Source organism: Perna viridis, chromosome 12 (assembly GCF_037379345.1).
Source record: "Perna viridis isolate PV_CMFRI_1.1 ecotype Kerala chromosome 12, ASM3737934v1, whole genome shotgun sequence".
Taxonomy (NCBI): domain Eukaryota; kingdom Metazoa; phylum Mollusca; class Bivalvia; order Mytilida; family Mytilidae; genus Perna; species Perna viridis.
The window spans coordinates 12,933,262-12,956,845 of record NC_142456.1 but is presented as its reverse complement, the minus strand read 5'-3'; the positions used below and the strand labels follow the sequence as shown (position 1 = coordinate 12,956,845).

At 32.4% G+C, this 23,584-nt stretch overlaps 2 protein-coding genes and 1 long non-coding RNA gene across 6 annotated transcripts; 2 read left to right on the top strand and 1 right to left on the bottom strand.

Annotated features, from left to right (window-relative positions):
- Positions 1–35: 35 nt before the first annotated feature.
- Positions 36–13,859, bottom strand: LOC148601250 (choline/ethanolamine transporter flvcr2b-like). Of its 3 annotated transcripts, XM_088554773.1 has the most exons (11): positions 13,642–13,848; positions 9,819–10,319; positions 8,944–9,085; positions 7,356–7,484; positions 6,834–6,901; positions 5,986–6,089; positions 5,148–5,258; positions 3,930–4,035; positions 2,269–2,380; positions 1,466–1,512; positions 36–762 (listed from the first exon to the last, which is right to left on the bottom strand). In XM_088554773.1, exons 1-11 carry the CDS (start codon positions 13,645–13,647, stop codon positions 718–720), a joined length of 1,371 nt encoding a protein of 456 aa, XP_088410899.1. In that variant the 5' UTR covers positions 13,648–13,848; the 3' UTR covers positions 36–717. The 3 variants fall into 3 exon arrangements, 2 of the variants coding, with proteins under 2 accessions (XP_088410899.1, XP_088410900.1); XR_015917006.1 differs by lacking the exon at positions 36–762 and having other exon boundaries at positions 1,495–1,512; positions 3,838–4,035; positions 13,642–13,859; XM_088554774.1 differs by lacking the exons at positions 36–762; positions 1,466–1,512 and having other exon boundaries at positions 3,930–4,006; positions 13,642–13,856.
- Positions 4,470–6,098, top strand: LOC148601251 (uncharacterized). The gene is made up of 2 exons (XR_015917008.1): positions 4,470–4,716; positions 5,853–6,098. It is a non-coding gene; the product is annotated as an uncharacterized LOC148601251 (long non-coding RNA).
- On the top strand, positions 11,076–23,446 carry LOC148601249 (uncharacterized). 2 transcript variants are annotated; one of them, XM_088554775.1, is made up of 2 exons: positions 11,076–11,210; positions 22,733–23,446. In XM_088554775.1, exons 1-2 carry the CDS (start codon positions 11,138–11,140, stop codon positions 23,371–23,373), a joined length of 714 nt encoding a protein of 237 aa, XP_088410901.1. In that variant the 5' UTR covers positions 11,076–11,137; the 3' UTR covers positions 23,374–23,446. The 2 variants fall into 2 exon arrangements, with proteins under 2 accessions (XP_088410901.1, XP_088410902.1); XM_088554776.1 differs by lacking the exon at positions 11,076–11,210 and adding an exon at positions 21,768–21,862.
- Positions 23,447–23,584: the final 138 nt, after the last annotated feature.

Genomic DNA, 23,584 nt, shown 5'->3' with positions numbered 1-23,584 from the left:
CAATCATCTAGATAACAAACGAAAACAAGTCAATGTTAAAGCTCTGCTTATTTTATTTTCATAATTACATATCAAGTGTATAAAATATAACAGTACAACAAGAAAAAAACGGCAGTTTACAAAACACACAATTAGAAAACATTCGAAAAATGTGTTATCTTGGTCGTCTTTGCCACCATATTCACACTGAAGTCGATTCTGAGTGCAACCTTATGGTACGACATACTTGCTTTTGATCTACATGCAATCTGTTTATTACTGCAATTTACTTTTTTAAGTCATTCCCAGAGCGCTAAACAGTTAAATTGATAAGTATATACAAAACCGTTAATTGCGCGAACATTTTCCATTTCTTTAAGAAGATAAGTTCTAAAATAAGCAAACGTTTATTCCGTCTTATATAAAACAGTATATACTGGTACAGAAAACATTTGTATCGTCATTAGTAAGTCAATAATTAGGTTGATGTATTATCACTTACAATGATATTTGTTTTTTATCGTAAATGTCTTTGCTCATTATGTATGCATGATATTAAGGCTCATATTTTCATTCTCTTAATATAATATTAGTTTAAATGATTTGTTTTTCCACTTCTTTTATAGTCTTCCAAATTTATACTTCTGTTTAAATATCCGAAGCAACATGTAAATGTAGTAAATTCTTTGGTTACAGTATGATGATAATTAAAATTGTAATCATGTGCATGGTGTACCTCTAAAGTTGGGTAGCAGAATCTTCTGAATCAATTCCCAGAGTTATCTGGAAAAAATTATTAAAATTATTCCAGTAATAGAATCTGTAAATTTTGTAATATTGAAACCATACATTCATTGTTTTTATATGAGACAAAAGTTTTTCTACTTCATAACAAAATTATATGACGCCAAATCTATATCGTTTAATTAACAATGTGTCATTTGCATAAAATAATAACGAATAGTGCAGAAACGGACCATAGACATTACAGTAAAACTAAAACAGTACTAATAGAGTTCATTCGATAAAATATTAGCGAAAAGTGTTTACCTCTCATACTGACATAAGAGTGATATCAATTTAGCATAGACAGTACAATGTATGTTCATACCTTATTATATCAAGGCAATTTTGTTTTTGTTTATCATAGATTCGATTTGGTGTTTCTAGGAAAGCAGAGGACGCTTACCCTACTGGTGCACCTGGTCCTTGCTCCTATTTTTTTAGTGGAGTCTGAGTTGCTCATTTGCCTTTGTTACTCTGTATGTATGATTTTAAATACTTCATGTTCTTTGTTGTGTATGTCTGTTTTCCATGTCTGGTCTTTGTCCCTGGATTACTTTCTTTTGATTACTGCTAAAACTTTGGTTACCTTGATTACTCTTAAACAAGCCAAACTTATTTGTTTTTTATCATTATACGGAGTCATTCTTTTTTTCTTTGGTGGCAGTTTTTTTTCTTATAGGTCCATGCAAGTTTAGCGTACCTCTTTGTTTCCTGCTCCTTGTCTTTTATAGTTTGGTCTTGTTAATGCTGAAAAAAATCAAATGTCAAATTATTTTGTCATCTGCAAAATATTCAAGTCATTTTAGATTCAATGGCAGAGTACTGGTGTCTATTTCACAAAAAGTCGTAAGTGCGACATTGATCGTAATTCATGACGTCACAATGCTATTTTAGATTGTGACGTCATTACTTACGATCAACTTTACACAACTTTATGTGAAATCGAGTACTGATCTTGCCATAAGAATTACTCGGTTTACTTACACTTGTAAAAATACTGTGGTGGTAATATTATGAATTGTATCATTGTCAAAGGGGGAAAATTTGTTAACTTTTCCCTATACTCTGTAGTAGATGACTAGTTTTTGTCATTGTTTTACCATGGTTTGGCCATTTATGTTGCCTTATTGTAACGTCATAAATGGCCAGCCAGTGGTAAAACAATGATAAAAAGGAGTTTCCATGAGTGATTCATTTCGATTCAAATAGGACTAGTTTCTTCTTATTTTTTAATAAACGCAGCCTATGCGTTGCACAGAATATTGGTCATGTGTTTTTCACTTCCATGGCTGTAGTCTACAGAGCTTTACACCTCATTTTAGAATTCCTATTTTTCTGTTTGTCTCTATATATATTTTATTTTATTCAATATGTCTTTCTACATCTTGCTTAATAAATTAGAGGTTCAGGTTCGTTTCACACATCATCAATCAAATCAAAATTGCAGGGGAAAGTTCAAGCATGCTTTGAGGAAGAAGTGAGTTCGTAAATACAATTACACACCCGATAAAATGCTTCCCAGTAACAAGGCACTACACACTGTGATGTTGGCAGCAAAGATACCGAAGTTGTTCATCAAAGCTCTCATTCCTATTGTACACACTATACCAATTATCTAAAATAACATAATAGTGAGTATACAGATAGTTAAATTCTGAATATCAAAATTAACCGATAAGATAACATTGTACAGAGCAAGACGGAGGAATAACGTCCGAGTTATAAGGTTTTTTTTCCAAAGGGTTACATATTTTAAGAATAATGTCAGTCCTGAAGATCGGATCGAGACGGGAATAACGTCCTGTATTATCGAGATTGTTCTCCCTTTAGTATTGCCGTCAAATTCAATTTGGTGTGATTTTTTTAAATAATCTCTGCATATTTTTCCAGATGTTTAAAATAAACAAGTGAAGTATTTTTGATATCGCCACTAAGTTTAAATAATCGTTTGAAACTTCAAAATGTGGCTGTCCACTGTCAGGAGATAATATGTGTTTTTGTCGTTATTTTCCTTTTTAGCTTTATTTTGAAGAAGTGTCAGCGTTTCGTTACCGTGGAATTTATTACTTTTGTTGCCGGAGCCTTTCAGTGCCTACTTAAAGGTGTGTTTACACTTGTTGAAGACCTTACGTGATCTCATTTCTTACTCAAAACAAGCTTACACTTTTCACTACAGTTTTAGCTGGATCATCGTTAATATTTTGTATTTAGGTAATACGCTGGTGCATTCGATACTTTCACCATATCTGGTCTAAAAATAACTAAAGCAGTTCGGTAGGTGTTTATTAATATTCTCTATGATACCAATGTGAATGGTCAAAACTACTGTTTAAAGTTTTGAAAAAAGCTCTAGTTTTTTGTGTTGAAGACTATAAAACAACATTTTGAATGACACATTTCAATTCTTTCAAGGCTAAATGAGTAAATGCATCATGTTTCAAATTTTGTTCTTATTCATATAACCTTCCTTTTACTGCACGTAATTTGTGTTCTTTTTTTTCAGTCCAGCTATTAAGAGTAATCAAGGTAACCAAGGTTTTAGCGGTAATCAAAAGAATGTAATCCAGGGACAAAGACCAGACATGGAAAACATACATACACAACAAAGAACATAAAGTAACTAAAATCATACATACAGAGTAACAAAAGCAAATGAGCAACTCGGACTCCACTAAAAACTGGGAGCATGACCAGGTGCACCAGTAGGGTAAGCGTCCTCTGCTTTTCTAGAAACACCCGCCGAGTTGCTCATTAAAAATCAAGTACGGGATACACAAACGAGAAAAGGAAAACTATGACCCGTTGAATAAATCAGTTTTCATGGTGCAGATGGATACACCATAACGATCCACGAGTTTATGATGACTACCATAAAACTTCTGTAGTGATGACTTCCATCTTGTAGCAACATAACCCTGTTCCAGAAGCTTATTTGTTAGAGTTCTAGCGCAATAGAAAAAGTCTGTGTAGTTTCAGCAAGCTCTGGCATAACGTATGAGTTGTGATATGAACTATCCATACACAGGTGCTGAAGGGATGTTGCCACAGATGAAAGAAAAGTTGACAACTTACCTTTCACCAATATTTTTTCAAACTAATCAAACTATTTTTAATCATCTTAATATCACTATCATATCAATTATAAAGGACAGATATTTTATAACCTCCGCAGCACCGTTGAGTAAACCAGAAGAAAGAGCTTCACTTTCTGGATACGTCACTTCCGCTGCAAACTGGAATCCTATAGGGAGAAAACCCGTCATGAAAAATCTGCAATGCAAGACGCCTGTATCATAATCAATAAACACATGACGAATATAATGACTCAAAAATGGGTAATTAATCCATAATTGGGACACAACAACTAATTAAGTACCATTCTGTGTAAGAATCAGGCAATGGGTGGCACATCATATTTCTCAATTTGGTCTTTTTTGCCTCAAATACATTCAACACATTTAGAAAACAACTGAACAGCTATTTAAATTTATCCTGAAGCATCGGTGATGTAGATATTTTTTGACTGCTTATATAAGGAAAAAGTTCGGGAAAATTTTGCCGCCATTTTTCCACAGTGCATTTCAACTACATTTGACCTACAATATCTTAAAAAAGGCAAATTTTTCAAACACTTTGACAGTAATTTCTTGAGGTTATGAGGTATAAATACTTGGATTATGCAAGTGTATTCTGTGTATTTTTTTCTTCATGTGCCACACCTTATACACATTTTGCCTGATTCTTAGACGGAGAAGTACTTAAAAGTAAAACAATAATTTGTTGATTCATTTTATTAGTGTGTAAAGTAATATGTATAGGGGTTTATCAGTGATCGATCAACGATGTTTTATTGATGATAATAACATAATAAAATTCACATTTGAAACAAGGAGCATGAAGTAAATATTGAAGGAGGACGAAACCAGGCATAGGAAAATGTATTAGTTAGAGGTATGTTTTCTGTGTGAAAATTGAATCCATTGCAATCTGACACGCTGCTCTTCTATTGGGTAACCGCTCACGTCCTTGAATTCTATTATTAAATATTATTCTCCTTTTATTTTTGATGTAGTAATTCTATGCAAAGGTGAACTACCCAAATTAATTCTAGGTCAAGAATGAAGTATCGGCTATCTTTCTGACGAAGCTTAACATATGTATTCCTATTGTCATCCAACATAATGAATTTTGTTGAACAAAATAAAAGGATTGATTTTGACAGGCAAGTTAGGTCGGATTTCTCTAAACTCACATATTGTTCAGACAAATTTAACTTAAATCGGGGAACATTGCTTGAATTTCAGTTTTAACAAGTTAACCGAGATCAGATTGCATGACGAAAAAGTTATTTGATAGTTTTGTTTTTACAACAATTTACTTACCCGAAAAATCCTACGCAAAGGTAAACAACCCAAATTATTTCTAGGTCAAGAATGAACGTATAGACTATCATTCCAACCAAGCTTAAAATATATATTCCTACTGTAGTTGCTCTAAAAAAAATAAAACCTTCTATCACAATGAAAAAAAAACTATTAAAAGCGTCTTTATTGTAGGTCTTTCACAAGTTTATACAAAAAATCTTGAACGAGAAAATTTTCCTGTTTTAGTGAATAGTAACGATAGATAAATATATGATAAACACATTACGGTCACAGTTAATTGAAATGGCTACAGTATTCAGTTTTTTTTATTAATAGGATGTCCATGCAAAAACCAGGCAGTTGGTGGCACATTACAAATTTGGTTTTAAAAAAAATCACTCATTTAATATCACAAATTATCCTTGTCGGTTTAAAAAAAATTACAAATTACAAAGAAAGCAAAGAAATTCATCGGAGAAAGGGAGGTTACTCTTTTAATTTGAGCAAAATTTGGTTGCATTGTTAGGGAATTTCAAAGGCAATGTCATCTATTTGCGATTTAAATACATTACATAGAATCAAAAATTCAGTGGGAAAAAATTACTCTTAGCCACCTATATCATAGGGTATGCCTGATTTTGACATGGTCAGCAGCTCTTAAAGTAAAAACTGATGAAGGCATATATCCTTTTGTATTTCCTTGATAAATTGTTATTCTTCCAGATCAACCATATATTATGGTACTGTTGAGAAATGATATGAACGCATTTGCCAAGCCAAATTGTATTGGGTACTATAGTTATGCATGTAAAGTACGAAAAAAAGTTATAAAGTTTCTCAACAAAGAGTACTATACTTGAAGGTCTTGGTGCGATCCAACCAAAAGCCTGATATAAGGGAACCAACAACACCGCACAATATCATTGTCAGTCCAATTGCTCCGACGTCCTTTTGCCCACTCTTAAAATAGATACAATCATATCAGGATCATCAAATGTAGTAATAATTTTTTTGTTACTATAAACAAGTTACAAGAATATTTTCATCTGCAAAATGTTTACGTGTTGCTCAATCGTTGGGTCTGGAATATTCAGATGGTTGGTTTCGGTCGAAAACCGTCGTTCATCAAACTTTGTTCTGAAATGGGACATTAAATCAAACACTAGGTGAAAATGATTGTTTGAAATCTTGATTAATGAGGTAGATCTAGAGTAAGGGACAAAACTCTTACAAATCATTTAAACGTTTGTATTCACCATTTTACATCAATCTTATGTAAGCATCAAAGTAAGTTAGACTGATTGCATTCTGTTTCAAAGAAAAGCAGGAGGACTTTGTTGAAATTGAATATGATACAAACATATCATGATTTCAAGATAAGTGTCCCTTACCCTAGGTCTACCTCCATAAGCACTATTACCATTTAAAATTAGTTACCTTCGTGGTTTTGATATTTCTTATCGGATGTAGTTCGAGATTTACGAATTGCAGTATGTAAGAGCTTATTTGGAAACAAATACTTCATTCTTTTTTCTGTTGTTTTTTTTTAATTCTGTTTGTTCGTCTTTTATAATAGAAATCTGTAATTGTCACTGTTTGTTATTTATATTTTCTTGTTTTAATCTTGTTTAAATGTAACGTTTGTAAAATGTCATTATTTGTATAAATTGATGAATATTTTGTAATATAAGATAAGTTTCTTGCCTTAAAATAAAATAAAATTATGGGGTTCAGTAGCGTTGATATTGCATAAGAAGAGCCAGTAATTAAAGCTGAAATATAAATGGTCATCATTGACGAATATTTTGAAAATTTTATCATATTTGGTGTGTTTTTAATAAACAGTGAAAGGATAGTGCGGAAGAAAATATTAATAACAATAATGATAAACTTAAAATAAAAACAAAAGTAAATGTATTGGTGTACAGGAAAATTATATATTGGATTCATTAAAATTAAGGCGAAGCTTAATTATCGAATTCGAAAAACGAGCTCATAGTAACGTAATGATAAGACATTAATATTATTCTACTATTAACATTTATTATGAAAACCTGAAATCGGTTATTGTTAATGAACTTAATTCCGAGGAATATAAATTTCGAGTCAATTCTTGAACATTAAAAACAATGGCGTTTTTCGTAACTTTTTGTCTTTCCAAAGTGTTTGAAAATAAAATGTTTGCGAGACTAAACAGATTAAAAAGTATAACTCGGTTCAACAAACCATAAGCCACACATATGAGACAAAAATCTCTGTTTGTCACTATGTTTTTCAGAGATTCTCTGTAGTTGACTTTACTGTCCTTAGACATTTCAGCAACGCTTGGATGGTGTGGGGGTTTTTCTCGAAAAACTGCGAAATAAATCAGTTATGTATTAAAGAATTTGTTGTCAGATCATATCATAATGTGTACAGAAATATGCACAACATACATCATAATACAACAGCACCAATAATACAATACTGTAAAACTCGATATGCTGTATACGTGTTTGAAGGAGTCTTCTCTAATCAGCATACTTGAAATCAAATACAAATGAAGGTCTAAATAAAAATGTATACAATTAGTTCTTAAAACAACCCAAAAGCATCGAAATCGTATGCCAAATCAAGAATTCCATGTGCAGTACAAGCAAGAAAGCCATGGTATTTTATGAATTTTAAAATTTGTAATCTTGCAAATGTCGATTATATGAAAGAGAACAAAGGTTAAAGTGGTAATCAAAAGAGTGTTATCCAGGGACAAAGACCAAACATGGAAAACAGTCATACACAACAAAGAACATAAAGCAATTAAAATCATACATACAAAGTAACAAAAGCAAATGAGCAACTCGGACTTCACTAATAACTGGGAGCATGGACCAGGTGCACCGGTAGGGTAAGCGTCCTCTGCTTTTTTAGAAACACCCGCCGAGTTGCTCATAAAAAGTCAAGCCCGGGGTACACAAACGAGAAAAGGAAAACTATGACGCGTTGAATAAATCAGTTTTCATGGTGCAGATGGATACACCATAACGATCCACGAGTTCATGATGACGACCATAAAATTTCTGTAGTGATGACTTCAATATTGTAGCAACATAACCCTGTTCCAGAAGTGATATCAAGTATGACTACAGGTTTGGTGATATACTGCATCATAAAATAATTTTGTTTGGATTCAATTATCGTTATTAGCCTATCTTGATACTTTCCGTGTTGTATTGAAAATCAACAAATACTATTTATATATATTCAACAACCCTCGCATTGATAAGTTATTCATACTCCAACAAATGATAGATACGACACACCCTAGCCTAGCCTAGCCTAGCATAGCCTAACCTATGTATGATTTTAGTTACTTTATGTTCTTTGTTTTGTATGTCTGTTTTCCATGTCTGGTCTTTGTACATGAATTACATTCTTTTGATTACCGCTGTAACCTGGGTTCCCTTGATTACTCTACCAAAGGTCTACGTGAACTATTTCCTACTAGTTTTCTATTTATCAATGACACCTTTTTATGGAACGCCTAAAACGTAAAGACGAAATGACAGAACGTAAAGACGAAATGGCAGACAAAACGAAATAACGTTAATATGTTCCTATATAACGTAAATACAAAATGACCACATGTAGTTATAAAACCACAGCAAGTAATATAAAATTGACAACACGTAAACAAATGTGTATCTCATCAGACAGTTTAGGCGTTCCATACCTTTTCAAGAGTATGGCTTTCTAATATTGTACATGAATCATCCAACTAAATTGTAATTAATTTATTCAGTAGACATGTCACAGACGAACAGTTAAAGAAACTTACCAATAATAGTTAGAATTGCTGCAAGAGTAGTTGCTCCAGCCAATATGTAAAACATCTTATATATATCGGGACTCATATCAGAGGGCGATGTACTTATAGGGACTAACATTGGAGGAGTCAGGAATCCTATTGCTGTGCCAATCTTAATAAAAATAGAGTAAAACCTCGGATTATGTGTTAGTGCTGAAATTCATGTAAAAAGAGGTCTTCATAGGATTTAGTCCATGTGGACGGATAATTGACTAGAATTAATTAAAACGAATGATCAAAAATAGACTAGAAATTTTCTTACAAGATGTAGAAAGAACAATAAAATATCTAACACTCACCATTATCAAGTGAAATGCAAAAACATTGTTGTAATCAAATAAATAATTTCTAACTTGTTACTGCAATGCGTTATTATTTTGAAAAATAAAAAGTAGATGACTTTTTGTAGAAAACTTTTATTCGTAAACTCTATTGTTCTCCACAATTTACTTAATCTGTTGGTATCTTGAAACAGATCGTAGCTGGTAGCTTTGAAATACGATTCAGTGAAGATAAAATACCATAAAACTAAAAGCTAAAAAACATACTAAACGAATACTTTTTTTTATTAATTAAAGATGTTTTTTTATGCACTAATGCGTTTTTAATGCGAAGGAAAAAAGTCTTGATTGATTTGAACTTTTTATATGGTATCCTGGATTGGGTTTTATACAAAATATGCAAGTTGAAAATTTCCTTAAGTCCTCCTGTGTTTTTCTTTAAATCTTCAATTCAAGTGATCTCATTGGTCGACATTTGAGTTGAGGAAGGATTTGAGGAAAATATTAATATGAAATAATTAATGAAAAACAGGATCCTGAACATAACAATTGACAAATATGTACCTGAATACCAAATACACCTATTGCCGTTGCTATTGACACTTCGTTTTGGCCAAACCAGACTGCGGCTATTCGTGTGGGTAATCCTAGCGTGAATGTTTGTGATATAGCACAAATAGTCTGTGCAAAAAAGAGTACAGCAAACCTATCTGGACTGACTGCTGCGACTTTTAACCATGCTCCAATGGCATTTAAAACTGTTCCGCATATTGCACAAAAGCGAAGCCCTTTCTTTTGTAATAACCACATGGACGGAATCACCAAAACTATGTAGGCCAGCATGTAAACGAGCGACAACCAATCAATGGCCATATCTGCTCTAAATTTTTCTTCTGGTAAACTTTCATTGTAAAATGTTCGTACGACATCACCAATTACTACAAGGGACAGCCATTGGTAGAAGTTAGTTGCAAGATAAAAGGCAAAAACGAAAATAATAACCCATCTTCGTTTGTAAAGACGAACTTTTGTTTGGTTAGATGATTTATCGTTTTGATCTGTACTCTGAAACAAAGACAATTTCGGTTAAATTTGAAAATCGGAAATCAAAAGAATATATTTGATATACATTAATATCAGGATACAAACTGAACATGGAAAATAGGCACACACAACAAAGAACATGAACAAAAAAAACGCAAGAAGACGAACAAAGAAACAAAATTAAATTAGCAACGCAGACTCCACTTAAAACAGCCAGCACTGACTAGGTGCATCGGTAGAGTAAGCGTCCTCTGTTTTTCTAGAAACACATATTTGCTCATAAAATGCCACCTCCGTAGACAAAAGAGAAAACTATGACACTGTGAACACATCGATTTTCATGGTGCAGATGGATACACCATAACGATCCACGAGTTCATGATGAAAAGTTCTGGTGTGACGACCTTAATCGCGTAGTAACATAACCCTGTTCCAGAAACCTAGTTGTAAGAAGTCTATCACGATATAAAAAGTCCTCGCAGTTTCGGCAAGCTCTGGCATAACATATGAGTTGTGATATGTAAACTTAATACTTATGCGGAGAAGGGATCTTGCCACAGATGAAAGAAAAGTTGACAATATAGGTTGGACATGAGTTTTCCCTTTCCTTTAATCTCTAAATGTAGGTCAAGATATAAACCAAAACATGAAATAGGGGGTGTAAGTCTCGTTCTTCATTTATTTTTTTACTATAGAAAGCATTCAAAATGGATTAGTATTTAGTTTGCTACTTCCGGGAAGATATAACGAGACTGGGTATAGTGAATATTTTCAAAGAGACAACAACCCCCAACTGGATGAAAAATGTCAGCTTAAGGCCACCCTTTGGTCTTCAGTGAATGACGAGGAAACCCTCACACTGTAGGGCAGGCTGCAGCTTGCTCGGAGAAACAACATCAAACGTATACACAGGTACAGCGAAATAGTTTTTTTTTATTTCTTTTTGTGTTATCTATAATGTAGAGATAGTAGTAGTTTACCATCATATTACGCGTTAGAAGTTTTCGTTGATAAGATTGTAGTCCACTCTATACACAATCATATGTTTTGTTTGTATGGGAGTAAGGGACTCATTCTCGTAAATTTAGAGTTACAAGTCCTTTAGAGAGACACTCACTTTGATTAGTTATATTAGTCTTCTTTTTTGTCTTGATTTATTATTTGTCTATTGTAGTTACATGTATTAACGTGTTTACGTGTTTACGGAATGATAGCTTCTCAGATAAAATTTTGGGAATAGTCAATTGGTTGTTTTTGTCATGTCCATTTAAAAAGGGTTTACAAAACGTCAACTCTTTCACGACTTTAATCCAAATTCAATTCGATTTTCGTTATCTTTGTGACCAATTCTTGGTATAACTTACTCGAAAAAATCAAAACTCAATCACGACCTGCCATAGCAGAACTGACTGATGAATCGGTTCTAAATGAATAGTCATGAACCGGATAGGTACACAATGTATAAATAACATATACCTAAGAGGGTGTTTGAGCAGTTTGTTACCCCGAGAAAATCGTTGTAACCCCGAGGCGTAGCCGAGGGTGACAATGTATTTTCAAGGGGTAACAAACTCTCTTTCACTCTCAAAGATTTATGTTATTTATTTTATTATACTGAATGTTTCATCGTCATTCTTTTTCAAATTAAGTCCTAACAATCAGTTTTGAATGTTCGTCTTTTGCCTATATTTTCTTCATTAATATTGTTTATTTTCTTTCAAGTTTGCATTTATTTGAAACTGTAAACGTAATCTGTGAATCACAACCCTTTTTGGGACTTTTATTCAATGTATCGATGGAGGATCTTTTCCGAGCTCTTAAACACATACGTCAATTAGATAATTAAATGTTTTTTTTTTTTTTGTTTTTTTTTTTTTTTGCTTTGTTTTTTTTGTTTAGTGTCAAGTTATCTTGTATATATTTATTTAATTTAACAATTATCATAGGTCTCTACAGAATTAACAAAAGCAAACAAACATACACACAAACAAACGCACAAATAAAAGCACAAAAAGGTCAAGAATGCAGTGTACTGACATTTAACAAAGATAACATAAATTCTCATTTGAACCCTTTTTTTTCCAGTTCCATCCTCAGTCACACAATTAGAAATGTTGAAGTACAGATTCGTAGTAAATTTGGCATACAAAAAAAATTAAGTACATCTAATAATCGATGTTCTATCAGATATTCATATCGACGTTGCGCATATTGATTCTCCATCAAACACAAACCTGATGAAGATTGAACTGGTACCTACTTTTTACCGGAACCGTTTTTTTTTTTTTACGAGAGTATACTAGACAAATACACTATCGCCCTCTGAGGCATGTGATGGAGCAGAATATTACAAAATAAATTGACATGAAGTATAATACAATAAAATACCTAAGCACTATGTCTATCATGAAAAAGTCAAACACTCCCTGAAGTGTGTTAAAAAATAGCAATAGTAACAAAGTGACTAATTTTTTAATCTTTGTTTCCCTGGCAACGCTACAATCATTTTTTGTAAACGAGCAGATTATTGTGTATAATGCCAATATGTTTGTAATAAAGGCAAACATATATTGTTGTACTGCGTTGCCTATGGTTGATATTATGTTAAAGAAACTGATCACGATTATCCTACTTGTGTATGGTCAAGCAGAGTTTGCAAAAAAAAACGAATATGGCAAGTAGAGATCAGGATTTTTTGTCTAGTTGGTTTAGGCATTAAATAAAATAATAGTCACAGTGAACAAGATACACCAAGAAATAAGTCGTCCTCCACACCACAAAACACGTGATGATCTATGAGCGATCTTCCATTGTTCGATAAGCTCATTCATCGGTATCAATTTTCACAGTAGGTTAAGATTTTCTTATATTCATGTGTTTCCGTACACCCTTAAGTCTGTAAAATAGATTTAATATTTCTTTAAAACTTGAAATCGTGATTTTATTGAAATATCATAAAACCACAGCATTTTGTACGCAAAAGACAATAACACTTCATCGGGCGATGGTAAAGTGCTGATATGTAAAATATTTGCATCGTGTCCTAATTAGTCCTCTACACGTTTCTTTTCCGACATTTGTCTGCTATTGAACATATACCATATAAATATCAAAATATTTTTTCTAAAGCGAGACCGACTAGTTAAGTGATCGCTTAATCTGCAAACGGTCGGGCTTGGTAAAGTTGATTTGACAAACAGCATGAACTTAGGTGTAAGGCTGTAAGTGTACAAGTGCATACCTAACATAATTCTTCCGAATACCACCACAGGTATATCAAGAAGCAGTATTTTTATTGCATACGTATATTGTTTTAAGGGAAAAAGAAATAACGATTTCTTACCTCCATTATCAGAGAAGAAGCTCCTATGCTTATGTTTCACTTGCACTAAATTTGTGTTAAATTGTACAGGTGATCAATTTTTACAACTGTTTAAAGATAATGTCAGTCTTTAAATGAACGACCAATGGCATCAGTAAATATTTTTGTACGCCAAAAATAAGCTTGAAACCTTCTTTTTTTTAACTAGTGTGTAACGTCCATTCAGAATAAACTAAATCAATATTTCGTATTTTTATTTCACATTTTGTTTTACACCGGCCAAAATAATCCAATAGCATTTTCAGTTAGAGAATTAAAATGAGTAAAGAAGTATTTATAAGCCGTTTTTTAATCTATTTTAGCAAAAACATCTCAAACACAAAGTGGGTTCAATTCAAAATAAGTTTAATATTGAGCTAAAAATGAAGCAATAAACACGACCCTATGTGGTTATAAATTGGGTCAGTAGAATTTAGCCAGCTTCAAAACCTAAATAAACCATGTTGAAAGTTTGAATAACTCATTTTATATATTTTATATTAGAATAATATATTTTATCTGTAGAGGAAAACGTTGCTTGTAAACGCGTAAAAATTATTTAAAATGAAATTAATGTAGAAATTTTTAGGTAACCACGACACTGATCGCTACATTTTCTGACTACCAATGTATTGATACATAGTAAGTCACGTAAGATTCAAAGGTTATCGTGACATTCCCTGACACACTTGCAACTTGTCAGCTGTGTGTACTTATTTACGATACCACATGACTCTTTGCAAGATTACATTTTATTCTAATAGGTTATGTTTTTTGATGTTTAATGTACAACGCATAGGGAACACATCGTATCAAAACACAAAAAGTCTCAAATACTTCAGGAATGTATCCGTCTACATTCTAAACTGGCATGTATGAATGTGATTGGGGTATCATGAGAAACATGGCAAAGTTAAGAAAATACGAAGACAAGGTAAAGAAAAAAGAAACAAAAATAATTAAAGAAAGAAAATAACGTATTGTAATTACACATCAATATATTTTTCCACAAGTAACGAGGTCAATTTTTCATCTATCTTCTAATTAACGAAATATGCAATGCGACAGTGATATTATTTAAGTTTTTTTTCTTTTCATCTTTTTGGTGGATTTACGCATTAAATTTTGATACTAAAGTTTATTATAAGTATTTACTGTTTTATGTATAATGAATACTCTAAATAACTTTAATGTCCTATGTGCACACTCAATACTATAAATGGGTTATTGTAAACTAAGCAGCACTGAGTCATAACACTGACAATTTGAAATGTTCAACAAGGTAATTAAACGCATGAAAAATAAAGTTCGTTCATAGCTTTTCTCTGATTGTCTTAAATAAGAACTGAACAAATCATGTTTTCCTATATATTTTGTTGATTTTCGTCTTTTATGAATATTTTCACCTCATTTTTTTGGGTAGTTTACAGCTTGCTTTATAGTAAGGATTTCGCCCATCATCAAAGACCGTGTGGTGACCTGTAGAAGTTTAGTTGATCGTTGCCTGGCTTTTGGTGGATGACTGTATCATTAGTATTCATACCACATCTCCTATTTTCATGTTAATTGCGTGTATGTGCTGCAACTTAATTTAATTCAACTTAATTTTCCCTTTAATATATATTAGGGTATTATTGAAATAGTATAATACATAGGAAACTTACTGTGTCGAATTACTATACCATACATTTCAGGTTTTTAGGATTACTTTTTTTAGAGTCATGCATCAAAGGGAACCTTATATTTCAAATGAACCTTTAATAGTTAGGCTACTTTTTCAACAATGAGTATCCCATATAAAGGTCATGACATGAAGTCCTGGTGTTTTATAGAGCAAGCAAATATCAGGTTGTTGAAATTCGAACTAATAATACATTCCTCAACTATCATCATGTTAAATAAGAAACAAGCAGGGTACAGGTCGAGTAATTTTTTAAACAAATATTTCACTTCTTTTTAAGTACTACTCCGTCTAAGAATCAGGCAAAATGTGGAAAAAGTGTGGCACATGGAGGAAAAAAAATTAAAACTGGTTAACTAACGAATGGAACGAACGTATAACAAATTAATAATAATCAATTGCATTGTATTTTTGAAATGTAATGTATAAAGAACGATACTTTAAATATTTGAAACCGACTTGCTAAGTATTATACAGGATTGTCTTTTTGGTTTGCCGTCGTTTAGTTCTGATATTTTTTTCAGTTATTCGTAAGAGTAAGTCCTCTAACAAAGGTCCTCTCACATGTTGACTGTTTGATAGGGCATCATTGTAGATATTTTAATTGACAGCTTGTGTCGTTACATTATAAAAAAATTCTCTAAAGCCTTGTTGTTAAAAAATGTTGTTTATAGTAGCGAGATTTGTGAAAAACTTACTCTGTAAGTCAACCCTAAACAAAAACAACCCATTTTATTTCTACAAAGTGGTTTTGATATTTGAATTAAGATTGTAATAAACGGGATACTGAAAGCAACTCATTTAAGTCTTTGAACGTTTTCGGCATTTCGTTGGCGTTCTTCGAGATCTTTTTTGGTTGCAAATTCGTTACAGTGTAAGAGTTTCTTAAGCGTAATTTCTTTGTTGTAGTGCTGATTTTGTTCAGAACAATCTTTAGAGTTCTTGGGTTTTGGTCCATCTTTTATTCATTGATTTAATACTTTTAACAAAAATTCGGAAAGTTGAACCCTAAACAATGGACACCTTTCCGAACGCTTAGATATTGAAAAACAAGTACTATCTTTAAAAAAAAAGATAGCCGCCGCAGTTAAATTTGTTTTGTTTTGTTTGTTTTTCTTTATTATTATCTACATTTCATTCTAAAAAAAAAACACATGGAAATTTCAATTTTCGATACAGCTTTTTCGAACGCCCCTAAGTTATCAATATTTGACCAATCGGAAAACAGAATTCCGATCAGGTGACTTGCATTTCCGTGGAAGAGCGTCTTTAAGGTCAAAGGATAAAAAGCAAAAATATACCGACTGCGTCGGAAAGAAGAGTTAGAAAGGGAGATCCGTTATCGTCTTTACTTCATATTTGTTCGATTGAATTACTCATCGCTGCTATTAAATTTAATCCAAATACATGGATAAAAAGGATCAGTATAAATGATTCAGAATTCTCCATAATTCAATACGATGATGACTCATCTTTTATTATTGATGATTATTTACACTCGCTAAATATGGATCTAAATTTGATTGAGCTTTTTTCCATATGTTCTGGATTGAGTGAAAACTTTGATAAAACGGAGGCTATGTAGATTGGGGCTAAAAGGGGCTCTGAAGGGAACTTCAAACATAAACTGCTGTAAAGTGGTATCACTCATGATCATTTTAGCTGCTTGGAATCCAATACTGCCTTTCAAAAATGTTCTCAAAAACCTATAAAATATAATAAGGTTATTAAAGGACCGTTCGTTGAGAACTATATCCTTGATTGTGAAAGTTATTAAATATTTAGCTCTTCCAATTTTAGTGCAGTCTTTCGCCATTTTATCAGATCCTCCAGGGCGTGTTTTAGAGGAAATCCCAGATATTTTTTTTTAAAATTTTCTATGGAATAGTGAGATTGATAAGATTAAGCGAACTACAATTGATGAAACTTATGATTCGTGAGGTTTAAAGATGCCTCGCATTCCATCATTCTTGCATGCTTTGGAATGTCTTGGATAAAAGAAATCTTTGATCCTAATAATACAGCTCCTTACAATGTGTTACATGCTGATAAATTAGACAACTTTGACCAAGACAAGTTTTGGTAGGACACAAGAGATGCACTAGACGTTTGAATACCACATCTCCTGTTTTCATGTTAATTGCGTGTATGTGCTGCAACTTAATTTAATTCAATTTAATTTTCCCTTTAATATATATCAGGGTATTATTGAAATAGTATAATACATAGGAAACTTACTGTGTCGAATTACTATACCATGCATTTCAGGTTTTTAGGGTTACTTTTTTTAGAGTCATGCATCAAAGGGAACCTTATATTTAAAATGAACCTTTAATAATTAGACTACTTTAACCAAGACAAGTTTTGGTATGACACAAGAGATGCATTAGTCCATTCAGATAAATTAAATCCTTTTAGAAGATATTTCATAAATATTTATGCATCTATAAAGAAGATCCGACTGCAGCCCCAGAAGATATTCTAGGCCAACGACTTCAGCATAACGATGGGATGATGATGTATTTTCTGTTAATGATTTGTTTAAGGAAGGCGGGATTTGTTTCTCTCCTAGCGAAAGTTTAAATTAAAATATGAAATTAGCATTATTTGTTTAGACTACAACAGCTTATATGCCATTTCATAAAGGTGAGGGAAATGTTTATTGGTTAATCAAGTTTATTGTTGACATTATAATCAACAAACATATATTGCTTGTAAGTGTTAACCATAAAGTCGTGAAACCATTTCTGTTGAAAGTAAGTTTTTTGTATCTCAGTCAAAATTACAGGTAAAATGAATAAGAGATTCAGGTCTCAGAAAATTGGAATGTTTATTAACAGATTCCTTTCAAGGCAATACGTAGCACTAGACTGCATACATTTCAGTACATAATCAATATACGAACACAGTGTTATCATACAGTGTTATCAAAATGCCAAGGCGGAGTTGTACAACTATTGTTTTGAAAGAAACATAATTTTGGTTCGCTCAATTTTTTTTTAGCATAATCAAATATGTTTAAAAAAAAAAACAGTAGGGATCAAAGGGGTGGGTTTGGTTTATATCAAATTTGGTTCTGAAATAAGCTTTGTCAGATCAATATTGGTATTGCATAATATTTAGTATAATTAGTGCTAAATTTGTAAACGAACCCCATTTTTGCAGTCATCCCAAATATTTAAGTAGGAGTCTTCATAAAAAGCAGACCGAAGGTGGTTCATACATGTCAAACATTCAGTTTTATTTTTTTTTCAGAAACAGTTACTGGTCACAAAACCAGTCTTAGTTTTTTCATTTGGTTGTTGAGCTTTTGAGATAAAAATTATATATTTTGTACATGAAATTTGCACTTTGCAAGATGTTTGATTTGGCTTAATTTGGTTGGTTTTTTTAAGCATATTGCCCAATGCCCAGATCTGTTAACCACCTATACACCTGGTTATTTTGTAAGAAATTAATGATAGTTGCATCGAACTGATACTGACTAAATTCAAAAATACCAATCTCATATATTGCAAATTTCGATATGCTGTATACGTTATCACTGAGAAACTTCTCGTCAGCAGAAATAAAATCAACTAATAGGAAAATTAATTGTGTACAAACTGGGAAAATAGACAGATAGAGCAAAGATCATGAAATAACCAATAAACATAAAACGCACAAAGAAGCAACCGAGAATTCATCTTAAACGGGGAACATGGATCAGGTGCACTGGTAGGGTAATCGTCCTTTGCTTTTCTAGAAACACCAGCCAAGTTGCTTATAGACAAAATCTGTGCTTTGTTTTAGTACTAAAAAGGATAAACAATAACTTTCAATGTTAAATCAATTTGTGAAAATCATACATTAAAAGTGTTGAAGTACATGTATCATGTACACTGTTTCATTTCATAATTGTGTGGGGTTTTTTTTGTTTTTTTGTTTTTTGTTATTAAATTTTCTCCTTTCAAAACCAATCAGTGACTATCATTAACTATTAAACAAGTGTAATTTGTATGTGTAACGTATAAAAAAGATAATGACGGATTCGTCATTGCTATGTATTTACATAGTAATGTACTAGCAAGTAAGATGGTAGAGTTGCCTCACCCCATTAGACTTCTTATATGTATTATATACTTGTTGTGGCTGTATTTGTATACTGTTACAGATCCTCTATTGTCTTACTCGATACCATCAGAGGTTGTCCTATTCAGTTATATCATGTGCTAATGTTCGCGCCCTAGATTTACTTACGAGGAAGTATCACTCGGTTAAAAAAGCTATATTTTATATAGCCTAGTTGACCGAGTGGTCTAGAGTGTTGGACTGAGTGCAGGTGGTGTTGCCATAGATATCAGAGAAGAGAAGGGGTATCGAATCCCTCTGAGGGAGCGACCAGATGTGCATCGCAAATTCGCACCGATTCTAGAGTAGGGCGTAGTTTGGACTTGATTGTATATATATATATATAACGGAAGATTTGTAAACATATAGAATGGTCCGAAAAATTCCCAACGATGTTAGGAGTGTAAAATTTGCGCATGCAAATTTTAGTCGTTCCCTCCGTACCGCTGACATCTATGGCTAAGAACGATTAGCGTGGCTTTTAAAATCAATTTGTTTGAGACACTCTTTATGTCTGTATGGTTTGATTTGTGTATTTAATTAATTAAAAATTGCGCGCGTAGTGAAAAGAAACGAATTTTTATTAATTACACGTCGGTATTCACACTAACAGTGTAATCTGATATTTTGATAATTTTTTTTTAAAATACAGATGAATTGTAATGGTATCTGACTATTTAATGAAACATCATATAGCCGTGAGTAAGTGTATTTCAACGACTTCACTCTTTTCGCTAGTGCATTTGAAATTTTATCGTGATACTGTAGAGCACGTGGTTTGACGAAACTCCTGATTACGAGTCAAGTAAAGCCACATGTTTTGAACTATGACGTTTTCGATGTAGAATAATAAAAAGGAAATTCATCAAAGCACTTAGTATTTCAAACATGATATACAACATACAAAAATATCTTCCGATATGAAACGTAAAACATTACGACATACCATGTAAAGTGAAGTACATGCACATGTACAAGCACAATTAAAAGATGTGAATGCAGAAACAATCACTGACCAAACTACTTGTATTTCCGGTTTATCCTCGACCCCGGATTACTCGAACCTCGGATAACTCGAACATTTTTGCATGGTCCTTCCGACTTTGACTTAACGTGGTTCGACTGTACATTCAAAGTAACAAAAGTAAATAAGCAACTCGAACTCCACTAAAAATACTTTTCTAGAAACACCCGCCGAGTTACTCATAAAAAGTCAAGGGTTGACGAAAGAGGAAATGAAAAGTGTGACACGTTGAACAAATGGGTTTTTTTTTTTTTTCGTCATATGCCACACCTTATACATATTTTGTCTGATTTTTAGAGAAGTACATTATAATGGTATATAAAATAAATTATCATAGTCAATATGAAAAAATAATAACATATACATGTAGTAACAAAGGAAGAGACACACTTTGGACTGTAATAGTTCGGTAGGAAAACAAGTGTTATAAAATCACACCATAGATTAGTTTATTGTATTAAATATTGAAATGGAAACATTCTTAAAACACTGCTGTGACAAACTGTTTAAGGTCTTATAACTCTAAAACGGAAAATAGCAAAACAGCGAAAAACGGAAGGACGCTTAAATGCATCAAAACAAACATTCTACAAAAAATATGTAAGGGTCAATCGTATTGCGTGCAACATATTTTTTGAATATGATACTTGAATCATTGCACTTTGGCAATATTTTTTTAACTTATTACATATATGTAATATTCTTCTCTCCTATTACTTGTTTGTCCATTGCATTAATTTGGAACATGTGAATGAGCATTAATATAATTTTAGTAGTAACAGATTGGATAAAAAAATGCATAAATTATAATTTAACGTCATAAACCTTTCTCGGTGATCTGCTCGTCAATTAAATAAAAAAGGAATTAATGTTATATATTTTGTATATTTTATATAACCTCAATACCCATGGTACTCACTTAAATACTACCTTTCATTATCGTAAATGTTGAATATAAAATGTCGTTCGCCAACATTTAATATAAAATGCACATTCTGTTCATCTTGTTATTCCCACGTCTTTCGCTTCGCAATACTGTATGAGATCAGACAATAATAGTAAAAACTATGTGATCAAATAACAATATTAAACTAAAAATGAATATATGCATCATTAAAACAAAACATGCTTACAATAATAATGTAAGCATGATAGGCATCGCTAAATTATCCTTTGACAAATTTGTCCCCTCATTAATCCCTTTTAAGTTGGTTTACTATTATTTTTATACCGCTTAAGCAAGAATAAAAAAATCACTTGGTTGAATGATAACATGCATATGTTCACTGAAAGGGTATATAAAAGGGAAAAGGAAACATCTTAACTCATCACTACAGCCATCAACATGGATATTATACAGATATTCCTCTTTGCTTTCTTGAGTTACGGTAAGTCATGTGTTCTCATATAAACATACGTCTTTACGACAGAAGTAATGTTTACTATATTGGCATGCAAAGTTCGTTTTAAATGTTATGAACGAGTTAAATCTTGAGTTACGGTAAGTCATGTGTTCTCATATAGACATACGTCTTTACGACAGAAGTAATGTTTACTATATTGGCATGCAAAGTTCGTTTTAAATGTTATGAACGAGTTTAATCTTGAGTTACGGTAAGTCATGTGTTCTCATATAAACATAAGTCTTTACGAAACGACAGAAGTAATGTTTACTATATTGGCATGCAAAGTTCGTTTTAAATGTTATGAACGAGTTGTGTCTAATCACGAGATGATTGCAAGAACTTAAAACATTCAAAGTTAAACATACGCGAGACAATTAAAAGCAATAACTACCAAATGAGTCTACCTAAAGCATTCTTAGCACCTAATATAGTGTAAGATGTTTATAAAACATTGTACCAGAAATCTCCTCACTACCGGTTCGAAATACATTTCAAATGTTATCAAAGGACTAAAACTGGTTCGATTTGGTCGGGTTTGACAATAGGTAAATCTCCCGTGGTTTCATGAGAATGGGTCCTCGTCTACCATTCAAATGCATGGATCTTCGTCATTAATATAACATTGAATTCGATATAAAAAGCAAAATATCTTTCTGTGTAAAAATACTGATAAAAATGACCAAATATCTTCTTTAACAGGATAAAAATGTTAAGAAAAGCATATAGATGACACATATAGGATTTGTATCGGATTGGTACGAAGCAGGGTCTGTTCAATTGGTTAAACATTCCTGCAATGCAATTAATGTCTGTCATAAAGCGCTTAACAACAATCAATCCATTATCTTTTAGGTGTAATATGTGCGCCTACCATAACTGAAGCTGACAAAGAGCAGAGAGACTTGAAGCAACAAAAGAGAAGTTGGTTTGACTACTACAATTCAAGATCGCAACAAGAATATAATAATGGTAATGATGGTGGATGGTGGAGAAGGGGAGACAACTGGGTTGACAGATCCTGGAATAATCAAAGAAGCATGCATAACTATGGTACCGGAAGATGGTACAATGGTGATTACTGGAATAACAGGTACAACGAAAACCATTTCTACAGATACCGTTCCAACAACTATGGCGGTCGGTATAACTACAACTTTTATGACAGGTATTTTGGTAACTACCAAAATGATTACTATGACAACAACTACAACAATGGTTTTGGATATTACAACAACTACCGATACTGGACCAGCAATGGTGACGATTACTATGGGGACTATCGATATGGTCCTTACACCTATTTTAATCGATTTATGAATGGAAACAATTATAGATGGAATGAGCGTTACTATGGCAACAATTATGGCTACTACAACAACTACAAAAACTTTGGTTTTAACTACCCATCAAACAATGTAAACGGCTATGGAGACTGGTATTTTAACGATGGTCGCTACGGATGGAATCCATACTTCTTTGACAATAAGAAATGAGCAAAGTGATAAATTGTCAGCTGTTAATAAAGTAGATAACCATATTAATTTATTAAAGCAGCATCAAAATTCATTGTGCATTGTTTACTTACTGGGTGCATGTAATTGAAACAAATTACATAAAATAAGTACTGCAAAGGACGCACAAAAAAAAACGTGTTCTTCCCCTTGAAGGGAATGATAATTACAACATTTTTGTCCTTTTTTTAAG